Here is a 21,963-nt window from a genome sequence, read left to right as displayed (position 1 = left end):
ATACTCTGCAACTGAGTCTCTCTGTTGCCATGAATAAACCAGTGAACAGAATATTCCTGTCCGCCTGCGATGTCCTGCCCATAGAGAGAACAGTCCGCCTGCAAAAAAGTATGAAACGGTGCGGCTGCCAGCTTCCCCCACTGTGAGAGCAACAGTAGGTTACTTGTACTACAGGGGAAATAATTGATGATCTCAATAGTACTGCAAGTGCAAGTGTAGGTTTGTGCAGACAAAACCAAATGTGAATGGAGTAAGATGTTTCTATGCTACAGTAACTCATTCAATTTAGGAGCAAGCCATGGATCTATCTCATAATTGGAGTGTGAGCTTATTCTAAACGAGTTCTAATGTTTACATGCATTGACCCAAAACCAGTAACCGGGTTTAGAACAGAATTCTCTGTGCATGTAAACGTAGCCAATGTCAGTATTTTGAGAGCAGGTCTGGGCTAGAGGAGACTGTAAGGAAGCTGGTTGGTCTGGAGGTGTGACGACGCCCTCCGTTGTCCCGCTGCGACGGGCACGCTCCCATAAACCACCGACTGAATGTGTTCCCATGATATCATCCTTTAGTCTGACCACGGATTCCAGGTCTGAACCACTAGTCCCGTCTGTCAGGTCGGTCTGTCCCTTTGTTCACGTCTGACTTGGGTGTCCGGTCAGACTTGTCCTTTAGTCTGCTGACGGATCCAGTCAGTAAACTTGACCACCTGTGTGTAGACGCCGGGGCGGTTCTGCCTGGCGCAGCCTTCACCCCAGCTCACGATCCCCGCCAGGAACCACCGCCGACCGCGCTCCAGGCACACCAGGGGACCTCCTGAGTCCCCCTGCGCACGCACACACACACACACACACACACACACACACCGATATATGCAGAGACAAAAAAACATGAACAAATACATAAAATACAGGCACATTTACAGTGATATCACAAAACAGACACAAAGGACACACATACTTAAAGGAAAAATCCACCCTAAAATGTATCTAAATGTATGTTCTGGATCCATTTAGTTGTTTGGTGGTGCATTTTTCTTTTTCCTGTGGATAACTGGTCAAAGCAGACAATGTTTCCAGCGCAACTACAATGAAGTTTAATAGCAAAACATTTTCAACTATCAACATCAATGGTAAACATCAGGTTCTGGTGTCAGCCCCTCATCATCAAAGAACAAGGGCTTCTTTCTAGATTCATCATTTTGCACCGATGTTCATACATCATGCAGGGACAAATCCATCATACAAGAGGAAGAGATAGTTTCTCCACCAATAGTAGCCTCAATAGACCAGAATGCAATGCAGCCACAAGACACGTTTTGCGTAAGGCGCACAACACATTTTTTCTCACTCTCTTGCTCTTACTCTGCAATTGCCATCTGTTGCTACCAACATGTACAATAAACCCACAGCTGAAATGCATAAAGTTCAGACATGTTCGTTGGAGGTTGTAGAGAGGCATTCTGGGAAATGTAGGTAATCACTAACTGACGTAGAAGTAGAACAGGCAGTTTGAGGGAAATTTAATTACAAGACTTCATCACAAACTAACTAGACAGACGGACGGACGGACGGACGGGCGGACGGGCGGACGGGCGGACGGGCAGACAGACAGACAGACAGACAGACAGACAGACAGGCAGGCAGACAGACACGCAGACAGACAGACAGACACGCAGACACGCAGACAGGCAGGCAGACAGCCAGGCAGGCAGACAGGCAGACAGGCAGACAGGCAGACAGACAGACAGACAGACAGACAGACAGACAGGCAGACAGACAGGCAGACAGGCAGACAGGCAGACAGGCAGACAGACAGGCAGACAGGCAGACAGACAGACAGACAGACAGACAGGCAGACAGGCAGACAGGCAGACAGGCAGACAGGCAGACAGACAGACAGACAGACAGACAGACTCACCTGGCAGGCGTCCACCCCTCCCTGCAGGTTCCCAGCACAGAGCATCCTGGGAGTGACAGCGTCGTCGTACAGCTTGTTACAGGTTCCCCTGTTGATGATCCTCACTGAGGCCTCTTGTAAGAGAGATGCCAGCTCACCTATAATTAACACACACACACACACACACATATACACGCACGCACACACACACACACACACAAACATTTGGGTCAATTATGGCAAGAATCCTTGAAATAAATTGGTTGCTTGACATATCAATCAATTACACACACAAGATTAGGAATGGAAACATTTTATGGAGTTGTGGAAAATCTGCCCATGCCTTGATGCTTGTCTATGTTGAGTCTAGGCTTCTCCAATCAAAGAAAAAGAGTCTAAAACCGCATGCCAGATCATCTTCCCAATAGCGGACAAGATCTTGCTCTGAAAGAAGTTGACTAAAAAAGTAATTTCTAGTAATCTAGCTCTTCAGTTTAACGGGATACTCTTAACAAGCTCTTACCATCCTCCATCAGGACGCCCCAGCCTGTGACGAAGCAGCTGGTCCCTGTGGTGAAGGCATGTGACGGGGCGGGGACGCACACGGGCTGCACCATGTCGTTGAAGAAGATGGGAGCGCTGAGCTCCAGAAGGGCAATGTCGTAGTCAGAGGTGAACTGGTCGTACTGCGGGTGCAGCAGGATCCGGCGGATCGGTCTGATGGCCGCTCCGCTGCTGCCTGTGGTCATCACACGCATCCCCATGTAGGCCCGCCACGAGCGAGCCTCTGAGTATCTGGAGACACAACACACATGAACATGTACACGTGCATGAGTGGAGAAACACAAATTAGCATGAATTAATACATTTAAATTACATCGGAGACGCTGACAATGACGACGATGAACCTCATGAAAGATGACAAGTATGACACTAATCATGAAGATGACATTAAAATCTTGATCTATTATTTGTACATGGCTAATGGAAATGGATTAATGACCACAACTGGGAAGCAACAGGTGGCAGTTATTAATTATTAACAATTAATTATTAACAATGGCTATCATGATGACGGCGGCTGGCATTTGTCTCACTTTATGGCATCTGAGTCCTGGAAGCAGTGCGCTGCAGAGATGAGCCAGCGGTTGGAGACCAGCGTGGCTCCACAGACGTGGCCGTAGCGATCCATCTGCAGGCTGACCTGCCACGGCCACATGCCTGCCCCAGCATCAGACCCGCCCACTATCTTAGTCCGCTTCCTGGGCCTGGTACCACAACCTGGGAGGGAGACAGAGACAGAGAGAGGGAGAGAGAGAGAGAGAGGGAGAGAGAGAGAGAGAAAAAAAAGTCATGAAAATCATCTCTTTAGGTTTTTATCATAAATATATACAGGTACTCAACAGGGACAGTACTCACCACAGCGCAGTTCATCGGAGCCGTCACCGCAGTCTTTGACTCCATCACACTCAGGGTTGATCTTGCCCACACACTTTCCATTGGCACATTTGTAGGAGGATGGGGAGCAGCCTTTATGGTCTAAAGAGAATGAAAGACATCCTTAGAGAGAGAAGGGATCAGAGGAGACTTTTACACATACACAGGATCTAGAAACCTAGATAAGAGTGTAGAAATGGAGCTTGGAAAGGTGGGTGGGTGAACCTTGGGTTATCAAGTAGGCACCTCCCATCACAGATGTGGTAATAAGATCTTGCATCCCAGAACCATTCCCCTCCTCATCTGTCCTTAGTGATCACAACTAGTCTATACCACCCTGGACCTACACCCAGTTCACAACATTACACCAAAAACTGACCGGCTGACCCTGGTGGTTTGAATTGTCCTAGTCTGCCTTTCAGAAAACCCACACTACCCACAATCATACGCAAAAGGGAGTGACATACGATATCATACTACAAATATATTAGATGAGATTAAATGATATTAGATGAGATTAGATTAAATTAAATGATATTAGACTAGATTGGACTAGATTAGATTAGATTACTTTAGATTAAATTAAATCATTTTTTATTTTCAGATTTGTCTGTCATGAAATCACCATGCAGGGAAACTATACTACAGGACAAACAATTGCTAGTAGTTGGTTCCATATAAATACACATGATTGCACAGGCAGCTGCACTAACCTCATTATGCCAATCTCACAGCAGATTACAATTACAACAGATTATGATAATACACACTTTTATAGAGTGCAGTATCAGTATATAAAACTGTTCTCCGCTGAACTTTCCCATGGCCTTTCACAGACTGCTTTTGATGATGACTGACTGATCAGCTTCATGAATGACTGATGGAAAAAAAAACATGAGGACTCACATGCTCTGGTGCAGTTGATCTCGTCACTACGGTCCTTGCAGTCTATGACACCATCACACACTGCAGACTTGGGCACACACACCTTGTTGGAACACATGTGGTAGCATTTATTTCCTGAAAACACAACAGAACGAAGCCCGAAACACATAAGCGTTCAACACACAGTGAAAGCAAAGCACAGTACAAACACTGAAATGCACAAACACACTTACACACACACAAGTGCTTACAATAGTGCTAATATTGTCTCTGCTCACCACAGTTGGCCTCTTCACTGCTGTCTCCACAGTTGCTCTGGCTGGCACACTGGCTGCTGTGAGGCTTGCACTGCCCATTCCCGCACAACACTTCCCCTGGCCTGCAGGATGCTATATGTTTAACAGACACGTGCAAACATACACACACAAAAACACACAAACACGTACAAACGCACAAACCTGAGTCTAGCGCAAGGTTCATGTCTTTGAAATCCAGGTGTTAGCGGGCTTCTTACCATTTTGCTGTCCGTTGACAGTGGCAGCCAAATGATGATATATATATAAAAGACAACATGGCGACATCATGACAGATTCAGATTTAGCTCTAAAAATACAAAATTGGATGGGAATCTGCAAGCACTGAGCTAACTGTATTTTTATAGTAAAATGAGGCGACAGACTTACAGCATTTAGCTTCGTCCCGTCCATCTGAGCAGTCTCTCACTCCATCACACACCTTCCTCAGAGGGATGCAGCGTCCGTCTCCACAGCGGAACTGACGAGGACAGGCTGGGGATAGAAAGCAAGGAAAATTACACTCTGGAATTACAGTACTTTTCTTTCGGGGTAGTGATGGTCGGACTGGTGGAGAAGCACATGTTTGTGAACACATGGTTGCTGGTTTGAATCCCAGCACCAGCTGTGAATATTTGGGTGGGGGGAACTGAACGAGGAATACTTTCCCCTCCCTCAAGAATGACTGTGAAAGGGCCCTTGAGCACTACACCGTACCCTCATGTCCCTAGCTCCCCCTGTGTTCTTAGTTACGTTGCACGGTTAAATTAAAGAAATCAACCAAAAAGTCCTGAATCATTGTTTCATAGCAGGCTGTGTCTTTGTCCAGGCAGACCCTTATCACAGTGTGAAAAGGGTAAGTCTTGAAATGGATATTCATTGCTTTTGTGTCTACAGCTCAGTTAATACAAATCCTTACTCAAATGATGCAAAATGGCCCTTGCAAATCAAGTGAAAGCAAAGCATTTTGTACTTACTGCCCTCAGGAGGGAAGGCCCGGTAGAGCATGTAGAAGCCCTTGTGAGTCAGAGATTCGTCGGAGTGGAAGTGGAGGGAGATGGGAGAGGAGTAGACCCGCTTTCTGCTGTTGTCTGACATTGGGTTACACAGTCTAGAAGCAGAGGAGCACATAAGCATGGAACCTGAATTCTCTGTTCCACGCACATACAGATACCAAACATATGGAAAGGTTAAATAATCTGTGAGACAAATCAACACATACTGACATCTACAGTATGTGCACTGAATAATATTATCAGACCACTTTTTCATTTTTGTTAAATTGATCCTTCCATAAACAGATCTTTTTTTTTTTAACCTTGCTCAGCATTAGCATTCATACATTTACACATCTATTTCAAATCTAGGAGCTGCCATTCCTCCCCTAGAAGAATTGTGGGTTAAGTGCTCATGGACCCCTTGGTTGTTTTTGGGAGAGAAGACAGCATTGCCCATTCACTTTCCCTGCTCCAGATTTTCCCTTCTGGTCTGCCAAGTCAAACTGGCAACCGTCTGATCACAAGCCTGCTTCATTACTCACTTGACCCCTCCGATGTCCAACCAGTCTTTCTCACAGCCGTCTGAGGACGGGGAGTCCTGAATGTCCAGCGTTACGATCGTCATGGAGATCAGGTATCCTGGCAATGGCGCCTGATAAAGAAACCAAAGAAGAGCAAAGAAATAGTTCAAATGCTGGAATGTGGAGAGGCTAAAGAACAATCCACTCTCTCTCTCTCACAGACACACACACACACAAGCATCTATACATACACACATGTGGCTCACCCGTATTGTCCAGCTGCAATCCACGTTAGGAGGGTAGTAGGCTGGGTAGTGGGGTGAGGATATAGAGCCGTTCCAGGAGGAAATTGACCCTCCACAACCTGCAGGGGGAGATGGTGACACAGATAATGATCAATGCACAGAATGCACAGAAAGTCAACCTTGTACTACATATGATAATCCCTGCAAATAGAAGACATTCTTGCACTAAGACAACACAAACATATCATACAGGTGTACTGCAATACAAGAGACATACGGTTGTGTGTGTGTGTGTGTGTGTGTGTGTGTGTGTGTGTGTGTGTCTGTGAGAGCAGCCAGACCTGCTTTTGGGATGGCCTGGAAGTAGGCTTTGAAGATGGCTCCATCCCTCTGTCTGCTGAAGGAGAAGGTGACCAACATCACGTTCCCAGAAGACGTTAGCTTCATGACTGGAGTTGAGCCAGAAACAGGCAGCCCACACCACCTGAGACACACATGCAGGCATTATGTGCAGTACATATACTTTATATACAGTTATATAAAGTATACAAATGTAACATACATTATAGAAACAGTATTTACAGATGAGGCCATCAAAGAGCTCCTGCTTTTGCCACACGGATGCAGCACTGTTACTGTGGGGAATTGTTTGGAAATCCTGCAGTAACAAGGTGATTCTTGTTGGAAGGGATTAGGGGTCTTGCTGAATAGACACTTGCTGCCATGGGAGCTTAAAGCCCGGTCCCTGGGTTTAAGTTCTGTGTAATACTAATGCAAGTTCTGTGTGATACTAATGCAAAGGTCGTCACAAAGACTTCCAAACCCCACAAAGAATGAATTAACTGAATGAAAATAAACTCCTAAACTTTACCTAGCGATGATCTTGTTCTGTAAAGGCAGCAGGAAATCGTAGGCGGACAGCTTGTGGGCAGTGCAGCTTCCAGGCGTGGCGCCCTGAAGGTTGAGGATGACCAGTCGCACCACGTGACCCGAAGGCACGCGCAGACGCCACTGGTAATACGGCTTCTTGGGACTCACAAGGCTCAGGGTGCGGTTGTTACCATATTTGGCATAGAGGTCAAAGGATATAGCTGGACAGTGGAAGTGATTGAAGTGTTATATTGTGTATGTTAATCACATTAATTCAAAACACAAATACAAAGCTGTAGGCAAACAGCATAGAACAATGTACATAAGCAAAATTACAATAAAATCACATAATTGAATAAAAGGTAAATGCAAAGTCTAAATTCACTATATGCGCACTCAGAAAGCAGAAGTCGAGTAGCAGATCATCAGAATCAGCAGGAACAGGGGCCAAGACTTTGATAGATCTTGGTTAAACAGACAGCTCCTTACTGAGTCTGCTTCAGTCATCCTTTATAATCAGCTGTCACTCACCAACAGAGACTCTTTCAGTTTTTCAGCATATAGTCAGAAGCATGCTCTCCTCACCTTGGAAACCCAGCTGCCACTTCCCACTCTGGATGTTATTTGGGTTCTTAATCTTGTCCGTCTTGTCTTCTGAATCATAGTCATCAGGGTCCAAACCTACACACACACACACACACACACACACACACACACACACACACACATAACACATGTCAAGATACTTTGCAAATTTCAGTAACACTCTACAACAATCCAACCCTATAAAACATTTATAGTTTACACACATTATTAAAATGTGTATAAACTATTTATTTATGTATTTATATTTACATATGTATTTATATATTACAAACCATCTTATTTATAAAATGCTTAGTCTAAATAGTGTGAATGTTTATAATCAAGTTATTAGGGTCTATTATGGCATTAAAACTCTTGCTTTATGGTATGTCTCTAGGTTATAACTTGTTTATACGCAGCTTCAAAATATTTTATAAGCATCTATGATAAAGATAATGCTCTATAATGTATTGGTTATCTATTTATTAATAATTTAATTCACAACAAATACTCTGCTGGGTTTAGTTATTGTACAATGCAAAGCAAATATCATCTACTTTCTGCCAAAAGTCCTTGATACTAGGAAGTGATAGGACAGGATGCTTAAGCTCTAAAGATGGAAAGAAGTGACGGAAAACTGTGTATGTGGGCACGTGTGCACGTGTGCACGTGCGCACGTGCATGTGTGTGTATGCACATGACAGTTAGAGCCTGTACCCAGCAGGTGGAGCATGTCATCATCTCGCTCCATGTAGTAGCGCTCCTGGTTGCGGTTGTCCCGCAGCTTGTTGCTGCCAGGAAGCCTCCGCTGCAGCCTCTCTGGGCTGGACCTCCGGATCGCCATGGCAACGTCGTCCGGGGCGGAGAATTTACTCCAGTAGAAGACATTGAGCCCTTCTGCTCCTTCACTGTCACACAAAGGGTTTACAATGTTGCTGTTCTAACATTGACAGTAGGGGACACACAACTGTGTATGTTGTTGTTTCTTGTACCTGTAGTCATGCATATTCTTCATGACATGTACAAACTGTTTTATAGTTAGGTTTATCAGTATGTTTTTTTTATGCGGCATACCTGAAGGCAGTAATTCCTGAGCGGAGGTAGTAGGAGCTCCACGGGGAAGACTCGTACAGTTGTGAGACCTGTTTACCGAATGCAGAAGAGAAAGAGATAGAGGGCAGAGCACATAATGTACACACCAGGTGTGACATCACAGCGCTGCACGTGAGGTCACTTTTCCAGTGTAACAAACACAAGCTCACCTGGTCGAACCTGCAGCCTGAGTTCAACAAAAGCCTTGTTCTTGTGTGTGTGTAACAGACTCTGGATGTGTGTATGTCTCTGTGTGTGTGTGCATGTTGACTTTGAGCAGCACAGAGCTCCATTGTGTCTGAACCTGCCAGCCTTGTAGCAGTAGACCCTGGGTGGTATGGGTTCCTGGCCTTGGGTTCACCTGCTCTTTAATGAACAGATGGCCACACAGATACTCTGGCCAGCTAACTGGCCCGCTAACTCACCCACACGGCTAATTACAGGGACATTACAGGAAATCGGCGAAGATGATTGGGAACTTCCACCCACATTAATCGGCCATGTCTCCACTTCTCTTGAGCACAAAGACTTGTCTCCTATCCTCCTCTCCAAAATCAAAACGTCCCATCCATTTCCCTTCAGCACCTTCCTAACTCGGTCCAGCCCCCAATGTCCCTGCGTCCCCGACCTGCCCTACTGCCCTGTCTCTCCCTCTCAACCCCAAGCTGTGGTTCTCTAGCTCTCTGTAGTGTAGGGCACAGAGTGGCTGATTGTGTGAAAGCTACACAGACAATGTTTTTATTGAGGGCCTGCTCTTCCTCTCACTCTTGCTGCCTGGGCCTAGCTGGGCTCACAAATGCCGGGCTTGTCCTCGGCCCTGAAAGGCCCCCGTCCCTTGGGGGTCCCGGGACTCACTCACGCACACACACACACTCACACTGGACCTGGCTCCTGTTTCAGCTTTACATTTAACACCACCAGAGAGAGAGGGAGCGAGAGAGAGAGAAAGAGAGGGAGAGAGAGAGGAAGAAAGAGAGAGAGAGGGAGGCAGTAAGACAGAAAGAAGAAGAAGAAAGGGAAAACGAATGGGAATGAAAGACAGAGACACAGGGAGAGGAGAATGGAGTGGAGAAAGAGGGAAGCAGTGTTTTGCAAATGCAATGCACAGAAACCAGTGGCCTGCTGTAGTAAACCTTATCAAACTTTGACCAGCATGATCAGTTTTGGGCTGCAGCGGGAAGGTCAAGCAGTGCTCTTGGGTGTCATTCGAAGGAGAGTCAGTGACGCACGGGCTCGCCATTCTACTTACATAATGGTTCAAAGCCTGAGCCTGTAGGCGGAACTGCGGGGAGGTGGAGTCAGCCAGGTCTAATGAGAAGCTCAGGTTTGGAAACTCCACGCTGCCGCCGAGGAAGAACACTGAGGAGGGCGGAGCTGGAGGAAGAGATTTGAGACAGGTGTAAGACCGTAGGAAGGTTGAAATAAACACATTTCAGGACTGATGCAGTGACAGTCTCACACACACACACACACACACACACACACACACAGCACTGTACTCACATGTTAAGAAGTGTAGAGTCAGTGCAATGGCAGCGGTGAAGGGAAAGAAGGGCAGGACAACTAATATCCGTCTCCTCCAGGAGCCGCAGACCAGAGCTTGTCCCCCCTCAGCCTTCTGGTCCGCCTGAGCCTCAGGCTGGGTGGGGGGGCTCAGTGACTGGGTGGGCTCCTTTAGGACCCCCTCTCCCTTGCAGAGACAAGGACATAACTCACATATCATACCTCCTTCTATCTCCATGCTTCACTTGTTTCTAATTGTGTGGAAATTATTTTTATAATGTCACCCCATCACAAGAGGAATAAAGACAATTTCGTGTAGTCCTGCCAGAATCAATGAGCGGTGACATACATTTCAAGGCTGGGGCAGACACTTTAAGCACAGCTGATTTATTGAGAGCAACGGTGAACATCTTTGAGTATGAAAGGATCTTCTAAAACATTTAAGGGGTTGGCAGGATTCCCCGGGGGAGCGGACAAAGCGTGGCTGCAGGGGTCTGCTTTCCCACGGCCTGGCGCTGCGGTGTCAGCACTCAATCAAGCGGCTCAGCCTGACATGGACATTCATGAGAAACAGACCCGCATATCCCTAGAGACGGATTTTACAATTAAGATGAACCACGGCTGACTGGGCTTAGCAGGCTGAGATCGTTAAGTCTTCTTCTGGTGGGGCAAAACGCATCCAAAAGTTACATAAAAAGATTATTTGCACGATATAGCCAGCGTGTATTGAGAATATATATATATATATTGCGACAAGCCGTGCCTTGTTTTGCCGCCCCGTCTTTTTCACGGCACCGGACTGACGAAAAGAGCGACAGTGAAGCCATCTGTCTTACCTGTGCAGCAGAACAGCCGGGATGTCCATGCCCAGAGACGCTGTAAACTTCGCAAGTTTTGCTTTTGGGGAGAGTCCTCATGGCACTGTCCCGTTCAGCTCCGGAGAGGCGATATGCAACAATACCTCAGGCATAGAAATGATGGAGAGAGGAAACCCCTGCTATCGCTTCTTTTGAAAAAGTGCAGAAATCCGACCTGAGCGGGTCGGATGCGGCGGGCATTCACTCACTCCCGTTTACCTGGGCGGCAGGTGTCACACGGAGCCCCAGAATGCAGTGCGGGACAATGAGACCACTATGAAAGCGTACAATCCACACAACCATCCGTGCGACAGATATTGTGGGCAAACTTCCTCGCTGTGTATGTGGGAGCAAGCTTGGACGGACAAAAGACTGTTTGAGGGGAACGTGTGCGAGGTATTACAATAATTGGAATTTGGCTGGCATGGCGCTTGGATGCTCCACAGGGGCGCAAAGCAAGACAAAACCTACAATTACCAATCTGGCACCAAGCTTGTCTATTGTGTGGCTGTTACAGGACATAACATGGGCTTACTGGAAAGTCTCAATCTTGGGAAAAAGAAAGCAGGAGAATAGCAGTGATGATTGGATAACAGCAAGGTATTTTAGGATTAAAATCTTTGAAGGCACTTTGTGTTTTAGCTTTATTGAGGCTACACCTCTGAGTCACACAGCTGTAATTTCAGAGAGAGGCTGGTCTTGTTTTGTTACCTGACATGAAGAAGTTTACACAGTACACAGTAGTTACCTAATCATGCTTTTATTATTTGGTGTGATCAACAGAACATTTAAACACCTGCTGGCGAAGAATGAATGAGGGGGTCTGTGTCAGGTGATATGGCTGTGGATCCAAGAGGTGAACTTGTTGACCCTGGTGTAGACCCCAGGTAGGTTAGGTCTGCCACAGCCCGACCCCCAGCTGACGATGCCAATCAGGAACCAGTGGCCCCCGCCTGGTGCCCGGCACGACAGAGGGCCCCCCGAGTCCCCCTGAGAAAGACACACACACGCATGCATAAGTCTAATTAAAAGAAGAGTAATCACTGTTGACAAAGGCACTTCTGTAAGAATTCCAAAAAGGTATACTGTGACTTTTCACAGCATCTTTCATTTGTATTAATTTAAATGCAGGTGATTAAGAGAGATGTAATGATGAATGAACTCACCCGGCAGGCGTCCTGCTCTCCAGACAAGACCCCGGCACACAGCATGCGTGGTGAGACAGGGCCGTACCTCTTCTTACACTCACTCTGGCTGAATATGGACACCTCTGCTTTCTGCAACACTGTGGGCAGCACCTTGTCTGTCAGGGCGAAGGAGAGGAGGCACAGCATGAATGTGGATTATGAAACAGACTGCAAACATTTACACTTACACCTAAATTTTAGGCACTTAGCTGACACTCTTATCAGAGCAACTCACAATGAATGCAAGAGTGGATTAAGATGTTATTTAAGATTCACCAACATTACAAGGAACCAATAGTAAGGAGTAAAATGTCAGAGCCACAGTGCCCTGACGATTTCTCTTTGACCCTAGAATGATCATGCAAGTGCTAGAAAAAGAAGTAAAATAAGAGCGAAGGAGAGAGATATAATTATCCCAAATGAAAAACACAGCATAGCACATAAGCATTGCACTTTTGTGCAGGCATGAAGGTTACGCTGAGCAAGTCGACGAGCCATTGTCTCCATTGTCAAAGGGAAACTGGTAAACAAAACGGTTTTACGCTGACGAAGCAATTCCAAAAGCGCTACAGAAGCCTGTCAGAAGCTTAGGAAGGTGATATGATGTGACTTTAAATGACAAGAGCAAATTCAGGAGCTAAGGCAGGAGGTAGTCAGTCAGAGACACCGAGGGCACAGAGAGGTCAAGAAAAGTTGTCGTGTCTGCAGTATGGTCTAATGCCTTGGTTAATGTGGTCCATGACAGTATATGAGATACCTATCACAAAGGTGGAGGAGTTAGAAATGACTTGGGGGTCCCATGGTGTCTTAGTTGTATGGTTTTGTATGGGAAAAGGATTCTGGAGGTACCTATATCTATCTTAACAGAGGGATTAAAATGTGCAAAGGTAAGATTGGAGGTGATGCTGACAGAGTCTAAAGATTGGGGCGATAATGGAACTCCAGAGATGCAGTTCAGCAGGCACATCCAGTGCTCAGACAGGGGGATATTACAGAGCAGGCACAACAGGGTCTGAGGCAACTTTGTTTGGTAAAAGAAAGATGATTGTGGAACAAATACATCAGCAGGAGGAAGCAGCAAGACGTGCTAAGGCCCTCTCTCAGGCAAAGCAGGGTCAGTGGATGAATTGGGGAAAATGTAGAGAGGAAGAAACTCAGCTGGAGGGAACTGTGGGGTATGAAGGCAAGCCAGGTTAGATTCATTATGGTTTAGGGCTGCACAATATCTGACAAATAATCATATTGCAATTGCTTTGCTGAATATTTCAATTGCGATATACTGTAAGTTGCAGTATACAGACACTGATAACTCAATAACAAGAAACATTTTTAATAAAAACTGAGATGTTATTGCTAAAGATATGCTCTGTTTGAATACAACAAAGTTTTTTTTTGCAATGTGCAATTCAATTTATACGCCAGAAATTGGGCTCAGCACCAGAGGACCATTTTGACCACCACTCTCATAAAATAATTGCAGCTTCTTTTTCTTTTGATTTGGAAATTGAAGTAGCTCATATTGCATTTTAGCCAAATGACACAAGGGATTGTTATGTCACATCCAGTGTAATTGTCAATGGTCTTCATTATTTACTGTATTGTGTCATTGCATTTAAACTGCACTGTAAGACATATTGCCTCTAGGAGGACATTAAAGTTTAAGTTTAGGTATATCTAGGTGTGCCCTCACCCTCCTCAGAGCGGTATCCCCAGCCAGTGACCCAGCAGTGGTGGTTCTGGGTGAGGGTCTGGGAGGAGGCAGGCAGGCACACAGGCTGGACCAGGGGGCTGAGGGAGGCCGGCCAGGGCTTCTTCAGCTGTAGCAGGGCAATGTCATAGTCAAACGTGTGCGTGTTATAATACTCGTGCACCACAATCCGCTGGATCTCCGCCACATGCTTGGCGCTGCCCTGCGTCAGCATGCCGAGGTGGGCCCTCCAGTGCCGCGGGTCTGACAGCCTAGCAGGGTCAGAGGTCAAGGGTCAAAGACTGAAGAACACACTGTAGAGCAGATCTAATAAACTTCTTGACTGAAAAGCTGCTATGTATTTGACATTTTCATGATATCAAACACAAGTGCACATAATTGTGCAAATTGAGCATGATGAGCTGAAATGTAATATAAATGTTGCTGGGGGGTCAAAAATTATTAACTGGAAAAATTAATTAAACTTGTCAAAATGTAATAAAATGTCCCTCTAAATGGGTTGAAAATGTAATAAAAATGTTAATGTAATAAATTGCATTACATTATTACATGAAACAGTGATTATTACTTCATAAAGGGTGTAGCATATATTTAACTAATGATGTAATAATAATTTCAGTAGTAATAATTTATTGCATTCTTCTTATTTGTATAAGTTATTACATTATTAGTCATAGCATTATTACATGATCAATGAAAAATATGTTACACCCCTTCAAAAGTAATAATGACCGCTTAATGTAATAAAAATTAAATCAACACTTACATCAATATTTTCAACTCGACATTTTATTACATTTTGACAAGTTATTACATTATCTGGCAGTTATTACATTATCAGTTGCTACAGGCCTGTTATATAACAACAGATTCAGTTTATCAGCAGTGAGTGTCACCCACCTCTCCTTGCTGAAGCAGTGGGCGGCTGAGATGAGCCAATCAGAGGAGAGCACAGAGGCGCCACAGTACAGGCTTCCAGAGAAGTGGAGGCTGACCTGCCATGGCCACTCCCCCTCCACAGAGTTGAGTCCACCCACAATGCGGTCAGAGCCTGTAGACGAACCCACCTTCAGCGGGGACGGATGGCCACAGGCTGCAGAGCGCACAATGATGGATTTTGTCATATTGGTTATACTGTAATGGATTGGATTAGGTTATATTGTAAAGAAGCACAGAGCAGTAAAGTGTGCGTGGGGGATGTGTGTGTGTGTGCGGCATGTGTTTTTGTGTGAGTTTGTGTGAGTGTTTTCTGTAAGAATCTGTGTATATGAAGAGGCACATGCTGGCCTTGATGTGTGTGTACATGCACATATGCATATTACATCTCTGTGTAATAAAGTCATTAATTAAGTAATCAAGTTCAAGACTTAATTGTCCCTAATGGAGAATTTAGCTTGCCGCAAGGCATGCAAAACAATAAATGTTATACTGACAGTTCTTATAAATGTGCAGTTTATGTGCATATAAAGCATTTATACGTGCATATTTAATGTTTGTGTGTGTGCGTGTGTGTGGGTGTGTGTGTGTGCCTACACTGACCTACTATGCCTGCATGCTGAGTCACCACCATGACAGACAGGTCTGCTGCCACCTTATTAAAAGTAAAGCTTTGAGGTATGTGTGTGTGTGTACGTGTGCACACACACGCTTGTGTGTATGTACAGTATCAGTGAGTGATCAAAGGCCTGTTCCCATCACCTTGAGACCCCATCATGATAAAATAACAGCAAACAGAGAAAGCTATTACAGCAGGGTCAGCCCAGTGCTGCAGGTCAGCAGGTTTGGAGCACACAGCCCGGGGATTATAAAATAACAGCAACTTTCTCATGAAACCACATAAAGGGTCTGGCACTGGTAGAGAAAAGGCAGTGTAGTGGCTGTAAGGGCAGGCGGTGTACTCATTATGTACTTTAATTGCAGATACCTCAGGTGGGACATAGCTAACCTTGTGTGGTTGTGGTTCAGCTTGAGGTTGAGCTGATAAATCACTTACCTGATTTAATGTGCGCTTAATGTGTGTTTTTAATGTTTGTACTTTGTGATTGGATAGCAACCCGTGGACATATAGGACCCGTGGATGTGCTTCCATAATTCAACATATTTCTGGTTGAAACAGGATGTTTGAGTTGGAAATGATGCAGGGACAGACTGTTAAAAGTGTTCAAAAGCTCAAAAATGCTTTGCACTTACAATATTTGTGCATAGTAAATTCCAATCACCGGGACCATAATCATGATGTCTTAGGAAAAGGAAATTGGGTTTTTTGGGGGTGAACACCCAAAAATGCACGTCTGTACCATGTCACTCGTGTCACTTTGAAAATTGTGAAATTGCAGGTTTATGACGAGAGAAGCGGATTGTTAAAAAAATCTGTGATGGTATTATTGGTTGGAATTTTTATATACGCCATTAAGTAACCACTAATATAAGATATGCCTTTTCTCAGGAAGTGAAAGTAATGAGATTTTTATATAAAAAATACAAATTTTGAATTTTTTGGGGCATTTATTGTTAAATATGTGTATGCTCTGATATGGAGAATTAGCTAACAAGTTGAAGAAGTATTTTTTCATTTCATTGTGACTTTAAGGTGCGTGCATGGAGCATGGAGACTGAGCACTCACCACAGTCGTCCTCGTCACTGTGGTCCAGACAGTCAGGAACACCGTCACACTTAGCGTTCTTTTTCAGGATGCAGGAGCCACTGCTGCATTGGTACTTTATCGGAGAACAGGTGGTCTCTGGCAAAAACAGACAACACATTGTAATTACTAAACTGTAATTACTTTACATACAGAACACAGACACAAACATAGACACACACACGGACATTTATGTAAGAAATGGTAAAAAACATACCTTGAGTGCAGTTGATTTCATCTCTCTCGTTACTGCAGTCTTTTACTCCGTTGCATACATAAAAAGGGTGCAGAGGACTATTGCCACCACAGTTCTTCATGGGCCTCGCTATAAAGGTATTCAACATGGCAAAAATGTCTTTAATGCATGAGTAATTACTTACCAAATATAATAAAAACACATCATCACTAATACAGTAGAGTTTTTACTACAATGCCACTTATTAGCAGTACCTTACAGTGCTGTTTAGTAGTGGCACAGATCTTAGCAATGAAAGTGTCTGTTATGTTGTATTTAAGTATGGATGTAAGACAACGTACAGCAGAAGACCTCATCACTCTCATCCTGGCAGTCATCCAGGCCGTCGCAGCGCCGACTCTTCTCCACACACAGTCCTGTGGAGCACAGGAAGTGGCCCTCTGGACAGGCTGGAGACGCATGGATGGGGGCAGAGGTTAGGATGGGAATGTGATAGGGAAGAGGGAAGGAGAAATAGTCAGCCTAGGAAGTGAGGGTGGTTCAATTTAAAGAGATCACAGTGGAATTGTAGAAATTGGGAATCAAGATAAAACAGAGATAGCATGGGTTCAAAACCAAAGGGTGGAAAGAGTACTAAAATATTACTCATGTAGAAGTTCTGTCACTTGCTGAAATTTTAATTAAGTAGAAGTAAATTATAGGTGTAAAAATATACTTGAGTATAACTAAGAGTAAAACTAAAATGTAGCTCTTTCAACATGTACAGTACTCAAAGTAGAGTTACTTTTTACAAAAGACACCCTTTCTAAAAATGAGAGTCCATGTTTTAAGTTCCTAGTTTCTATATATTTTTTTATTTCTAAAATGTCTCTACAATGTATAGAATTCTTTCTTTTTTCAACAATTCTCTGTTTTTTTCTACAGTCTCTGTAAAGTATGTTGTGATTCTTTGTGAGATGTACTTCAAATAAACTAATAAACTCCACCTCTAAATAGACTGAAATACACATGTATTGTTGTCATTTCCTACAGTATATCCTGGCTGTTATGACAGTCATTCTCTGGCCCTGCGGTGCTTACGCTGACTGATATTGTAGCTGCTGTAGGAGGCCTGGAAAGGCTGGTCAGAGTTACGCGAGCTGCAGCGAAACTCCACCTCAGGGTTGTGGTCAGCGATTCGAAACACTGTGGAGTGACCCACGTAGCTCCCACAGAAACTGTAAGGAAATCAACCATCAACAAACCATCAGTTACTCAAAGAGGCTGTCAGAGGGTGTTGATATGGGACTAATATGTGCATGCACAAATGAATACAACATGAATCATTTAATTCCTAATCAGATATCCAACATTTAAAAAAATGTATGGCTATACTATGTCATAAAAGTAAAGTATATTATGGGCTACTATAAAGTGTGGAAGAGGATTAGAGCCACGTGATCTGAGATCAATCTCAGAATTCTGAGAATAATGCCAGAATTCTGAGTTCAAAGTCAGAAGTCAGAATTCTGAGAATGTCAGAACTCAGAATTCTGGGAATGTCAGAACTCAGAATTCTGACTTTATTCTCAGAATCAGAATTCTCAGAATATCCACTTCCATAATTAAGGTTATGAGTCACACTGCTTTGTAACCTGTTTTGACCTGTGACTCATAACCATGAGCTAGGTTTTTGAAATACTGACTGATGAATTTCACGTAGCAAAATTTTTCCAAAATAGATGTATAGCATTCTGTAACAAACTCTCCATATACTTGAACATATATACATATAGTTGAACATACAGTACATGGGTACACACACATACATGATCTCATTGACCTTCCACCAGCCATGTTCACAGCTCTTCATGTCCTTTGGTTTCAGTACATAGTTCTGGAACTTCAGTGCAACTCCTAAATCCTCATTAGGGGTCTATAGTAAAATAATTAAAATAATTATAAAATGAAGAAATCCACAGTGAAAAAAGCTGTTGTAAACCACTAGCTAACAGCTAACAGTAAACAAAATGTATTTCTTACCTTCTCTTGCAAACATACAGTACATCACCACATACAGTGGTACAAGTAGTGTGTGCTAGTGTGTGTGCGTGTGTGTGTGTACACTACCTGAAAAGTCCAGGTGCAGTAGCTCTGAGGGGGAAGCAGGCTGGGGTGGAAGGGGCTGTAGATCTGACCGGTGAAACCAGGCTGTATCTGGGTCTCAATGTGAGACACACACACTGTGTGTGAAAGAGAGAAGGCAGACAGAGGGACAGAGACACCCAGGGAATGTTCACATATGCTTATTTTCACCTCCAACCAACACAGTAATACTTGCATGTTAACCAGCACTGTTGCTTTTCAGATAACCAGGTAAACGTGTCTCACTTTCCTCAGCGATGGCCTGAAAGTGTCCTCTGAAGCTCTTGTTGCCATGAGTCATTCTGAAGGACAGCAACATGACATTGGAGGTAGACACCAGAGAGAAGGAGCTGGACACTGGCTCACACACCCTGCAGCACAGAGCCACACTTCAGTATGTATGGTTTGTTTTTTAGAGGACATAGACAACCAGTGACACATTGCAAGCAGTTATGTGACACAACATAACAGCTTTTGGAGGCAATGGTCCCTTCTAAAAACACTGAGATATTATTTGACTGATGGAAGCTATGTGAAGGTTTGTGAGACTGATTAACAGCTTTAGGAAAAAGGTATTTTCAGAGACTTTGAGCTCACCTATGGCACAGACTCACCTGAGGAGAGTGCGCCCTCTCATGGGCAGCAGCGCACCATACACAGTTAGGGAATCACTCACACAGTCGCTGGGCTCAATATGGAACGAGGAGATAGTCAAGCGGATCAGAGAGCCGGGGATGGAAGTGAGCTTTACATGGCAACTCACACCACCCCACGATGAATAGACATTTAAAGGGACCGTCGCCCCGGGAAGGTTGGCATACAGCTTATCTACACACTGTGAGCCTGGATGAAGAGAGACAGAGTTTATTCCCACATTCACATAGAGTCATACACCTCATCCCTTAAAAACACAGGTTAATACAACACAGTGTGACATATGATGCAGCAAAGTACTGAAATTATATTTATTGTGGAATAGGTAGGTATTTCTTGAATCAGAAATTACACATCAATTTTAAAATTGAAAAGCAACATACAGGTATACTAACCGTATACAGTGGTCAAATGCTTTATAACTCATCCCACTTTATTGAAGTTCTTCAACTCACCTACTGCAGTTGATGAATAATCTGAGCGCTGAGCAGCTGGGGAGGACAAAACAGTCAATCTCTCTATGACTGCACTCTGATAAACACACTTATGATGCACACACAGACACACAGACGCACCATTGATGAGGATGGAGTCTATATCGACCGGCAGGCCCAGTAAGTAGCCTACAGAGGACCTGTTCTTTGCGCTGGTGAGGACAGAGTCTCTGAGGATGGCTTCTATACACTCCTCACACACCGCTGAGCTCTTCAGATGAGGGACCACAAACACCATCCAGAAATGCACCAGCACACCGCCCTTATTGTTGTTACTGGGTGAGGACAGATCACAGCTGAGTTTGAGTCAAAACATCCATCTATACAGCAGTTTATTTAGGTGTGTTGCTCAGTTATCACCAGCTGTGAACAAGTGGTAATGCTTTTTTTTTTTAGGGGAAAAAAATGCAGGTGCTGGAATTAATAGAAAATAAGGACTGAACTGGTTACACTGGTTTATGATTTTGCTGTACAGTATGATTTTGACTGACAGGACACTATACCTGAGGTCTGAAATGACGGCATGCTTGTAGAGTCTGGCCACTGAGGACATTTTGTACACATTGCTCACCTGTGGCACACCAGCAATCAACAATGAGCACAACATCAAAACCATAAACATTCACAGTAATCCTCTCTAAAATCTAATGATTAGCATTAACCATAATGTGGGTTACACCAGTACATACCACATTTTGTATTTTGCTTGCCATAGATACAAACTCATGGGACTCTGCCTGGCGGTACTCTGGGATAAACTCCACGTTGGCAACACGGAACATCCCGGCAAAATACACTCCACTGTTGCTTTCCCTGCGAACTGACAATTAAGAAAATGACCTGATAAACATACACAAGGTATATCAACCAACTGTGCAGTGTACAGTGATACGGTGCAGTGTTAATGCAATGTAAATGTACAGAATAAACCACCTGCCCATCAGCTCAACACTGATATAGAGAGATATACTGCCCCATATATTGTGAAAGCATTGAGAATTGTGCATGCAATTTGTGAGATATGCAGTACATCAAAAAAGGTGTGAGAAACAAATCATGAAAAAGTCATGAAAGTATTAAAAGCTGGCAGAACAATGCATATCAAACGCACTAGCATTGTTATTACACTTACATATGAAAACCCATAGCAGCGACCACATGATAATCACGATCACGAAGACCACCACTGTGATGATGATAGCTAGGTGCTGGAGGTTCCACGGAGGGGGCCACAGCGCCCTGAAGCTCCTGGGCCTCCGTCTGTGCCTGCTGTACTTCCTGCACAGCTTTTGCAGAGTGTGGTCCACTGTGGCCACCTCCACAGACACATCTGCAACCTACAGGGGGGGGGAACACAATCCGGCTCTGATATAAAATACCAGCACGATATAACGCTGGCAATCAATTTATTTTGCCCTTTCAAGTGGCCGGCTCAATCCGTGCTGATTCTAAAAGGAATGTGGTTAATGATGCTCAAGCGATATGGAAAGAAGTGTCTCTCTAGAGGTCCCCAACCAAGCATATCAAATCCCTGGGGATTCAGCGCTGGGACAAAGGGAGTTGTTGTGAGAAAATGTTGGCTTCTTAGAGGCACCCAGCGTGCGTCTTGCTCTATTTGAGGACCATATGTAGGTTGAATAACTTGCTGGAGTCATCAAGAGGGCATAACCCGGGTAATGAAACCACCAGAGCCGCTGCCCTTCTTCTCTTATCACTCTCCGTCATCCGTGTCAGCTAGTGTACATTACAGTAGGGTGACGGATATGCTAATCA

At 44.3% G+C, this 21,963-nt stretch overlaps 2 protein-coding genes across 2 annotated transcripts; both read right to left on the bottom strand.

The window, feature by feature from the left end:
* Positions 1 to 658: 658 nt before the first annotated feature.
* Positions 659 to 11,245, bottom strand: LOC139665201 (suppressor of tumorigenicity 14 protein). Its single transcript, XM_071544193.1, has 19 exons — positions 11,165 to 11,245; positions 10,329 to 10,515; positions 10,075 to 10,199; positions 8,808 to 8,875; positions 8,451 to 8,641; positions 7,734 to 7,829; positions 7,150 to 7,369; positions 6,620 to 6,762; positions 6,300 to 6,397; positions 6,055 to 6,164; positions 5,492 to 5,625; positions 4,905 to 5,009; positions 4,500 to 4,610; positions 4,243 to 4,356; positions 3,319 to 3,438; positions 2,997 to 3,180; positions 2,423 to 2,694; positions 1,921 to 2,057; positions 659 to 826 (listed from the first exon to the last, which is right to left on the bottom strand). Exons 1-19 carry the CDS (start codon positions 11,243 to 11,245, stop codon positions 659 to 661), a joined length of 2,664 nt encoding a protein of 887 aa, XP_071400294.1.
* A 761-nt stretch (positions 11,246 to 12,006) lies between these two features.
* tmprss7 (transmembrane serine protease 7) lies at positions 12,007 to 20,987 on the bottom strand. Its single transcript, XM_071544203.1, has 16 exons — positions 20,880 to 20,987; positions 20,694 to 20,761; positions 20,272 to 20,465; positions 20,152 to 20,187; positions 19,657 to 19,885; positions 19,289 to 19,413; positions 19,028 to 19,140; positions 18,727 to 18,833; positions 17,999 to 18,135; positions 17,260 to 17,367; positions 16,940 to 17,047; positions 16,705 to 16,821; positions 14,981 to 15,173; positions 14,063 to 14,331; positions 12,352 to 12,488; positions 12,007 to 12,175 (listed from the first exon to the last, which is right to left on the bottom strand). The coding sequence occupies exons 1-16, from the start codon at positions 20,970 to 20,972 to the stop codon at positions 12,014 to 12,016; spliced, it is 2,196 nt and encodes a 731-aa protein (XP_071400304.1). The 5' UTR covers positions 20,973 to 20,987; the 3' UTR covers positions 12,007 to 12,013.
* Between the last annotated feature and the right edge of the window lie 976 nt (positions 20,988 to 21,963).

This window comes from Centroberyx affinis, unplaced genomic scaffold (assembly GCF_046629955.1).
Source record: "Centroberyx affinis isolate AG114_WGS23_722 - 3 ecotype Tasmania unplaced genomic scaffold, CSIRO-AGI_Caff_v1 ptg000243l_1, whole genome shotgun sequence".
NCBI classification, from domain to species: Eukaryota; Metazoa; Chordata; class Actinopteri; order Beryciformes; family Berycidae; genus Centroberyx; species Centroberyx affinis.
This window is presented reverse-complemented; position numbering and strand designations above follow the sequence as displayed.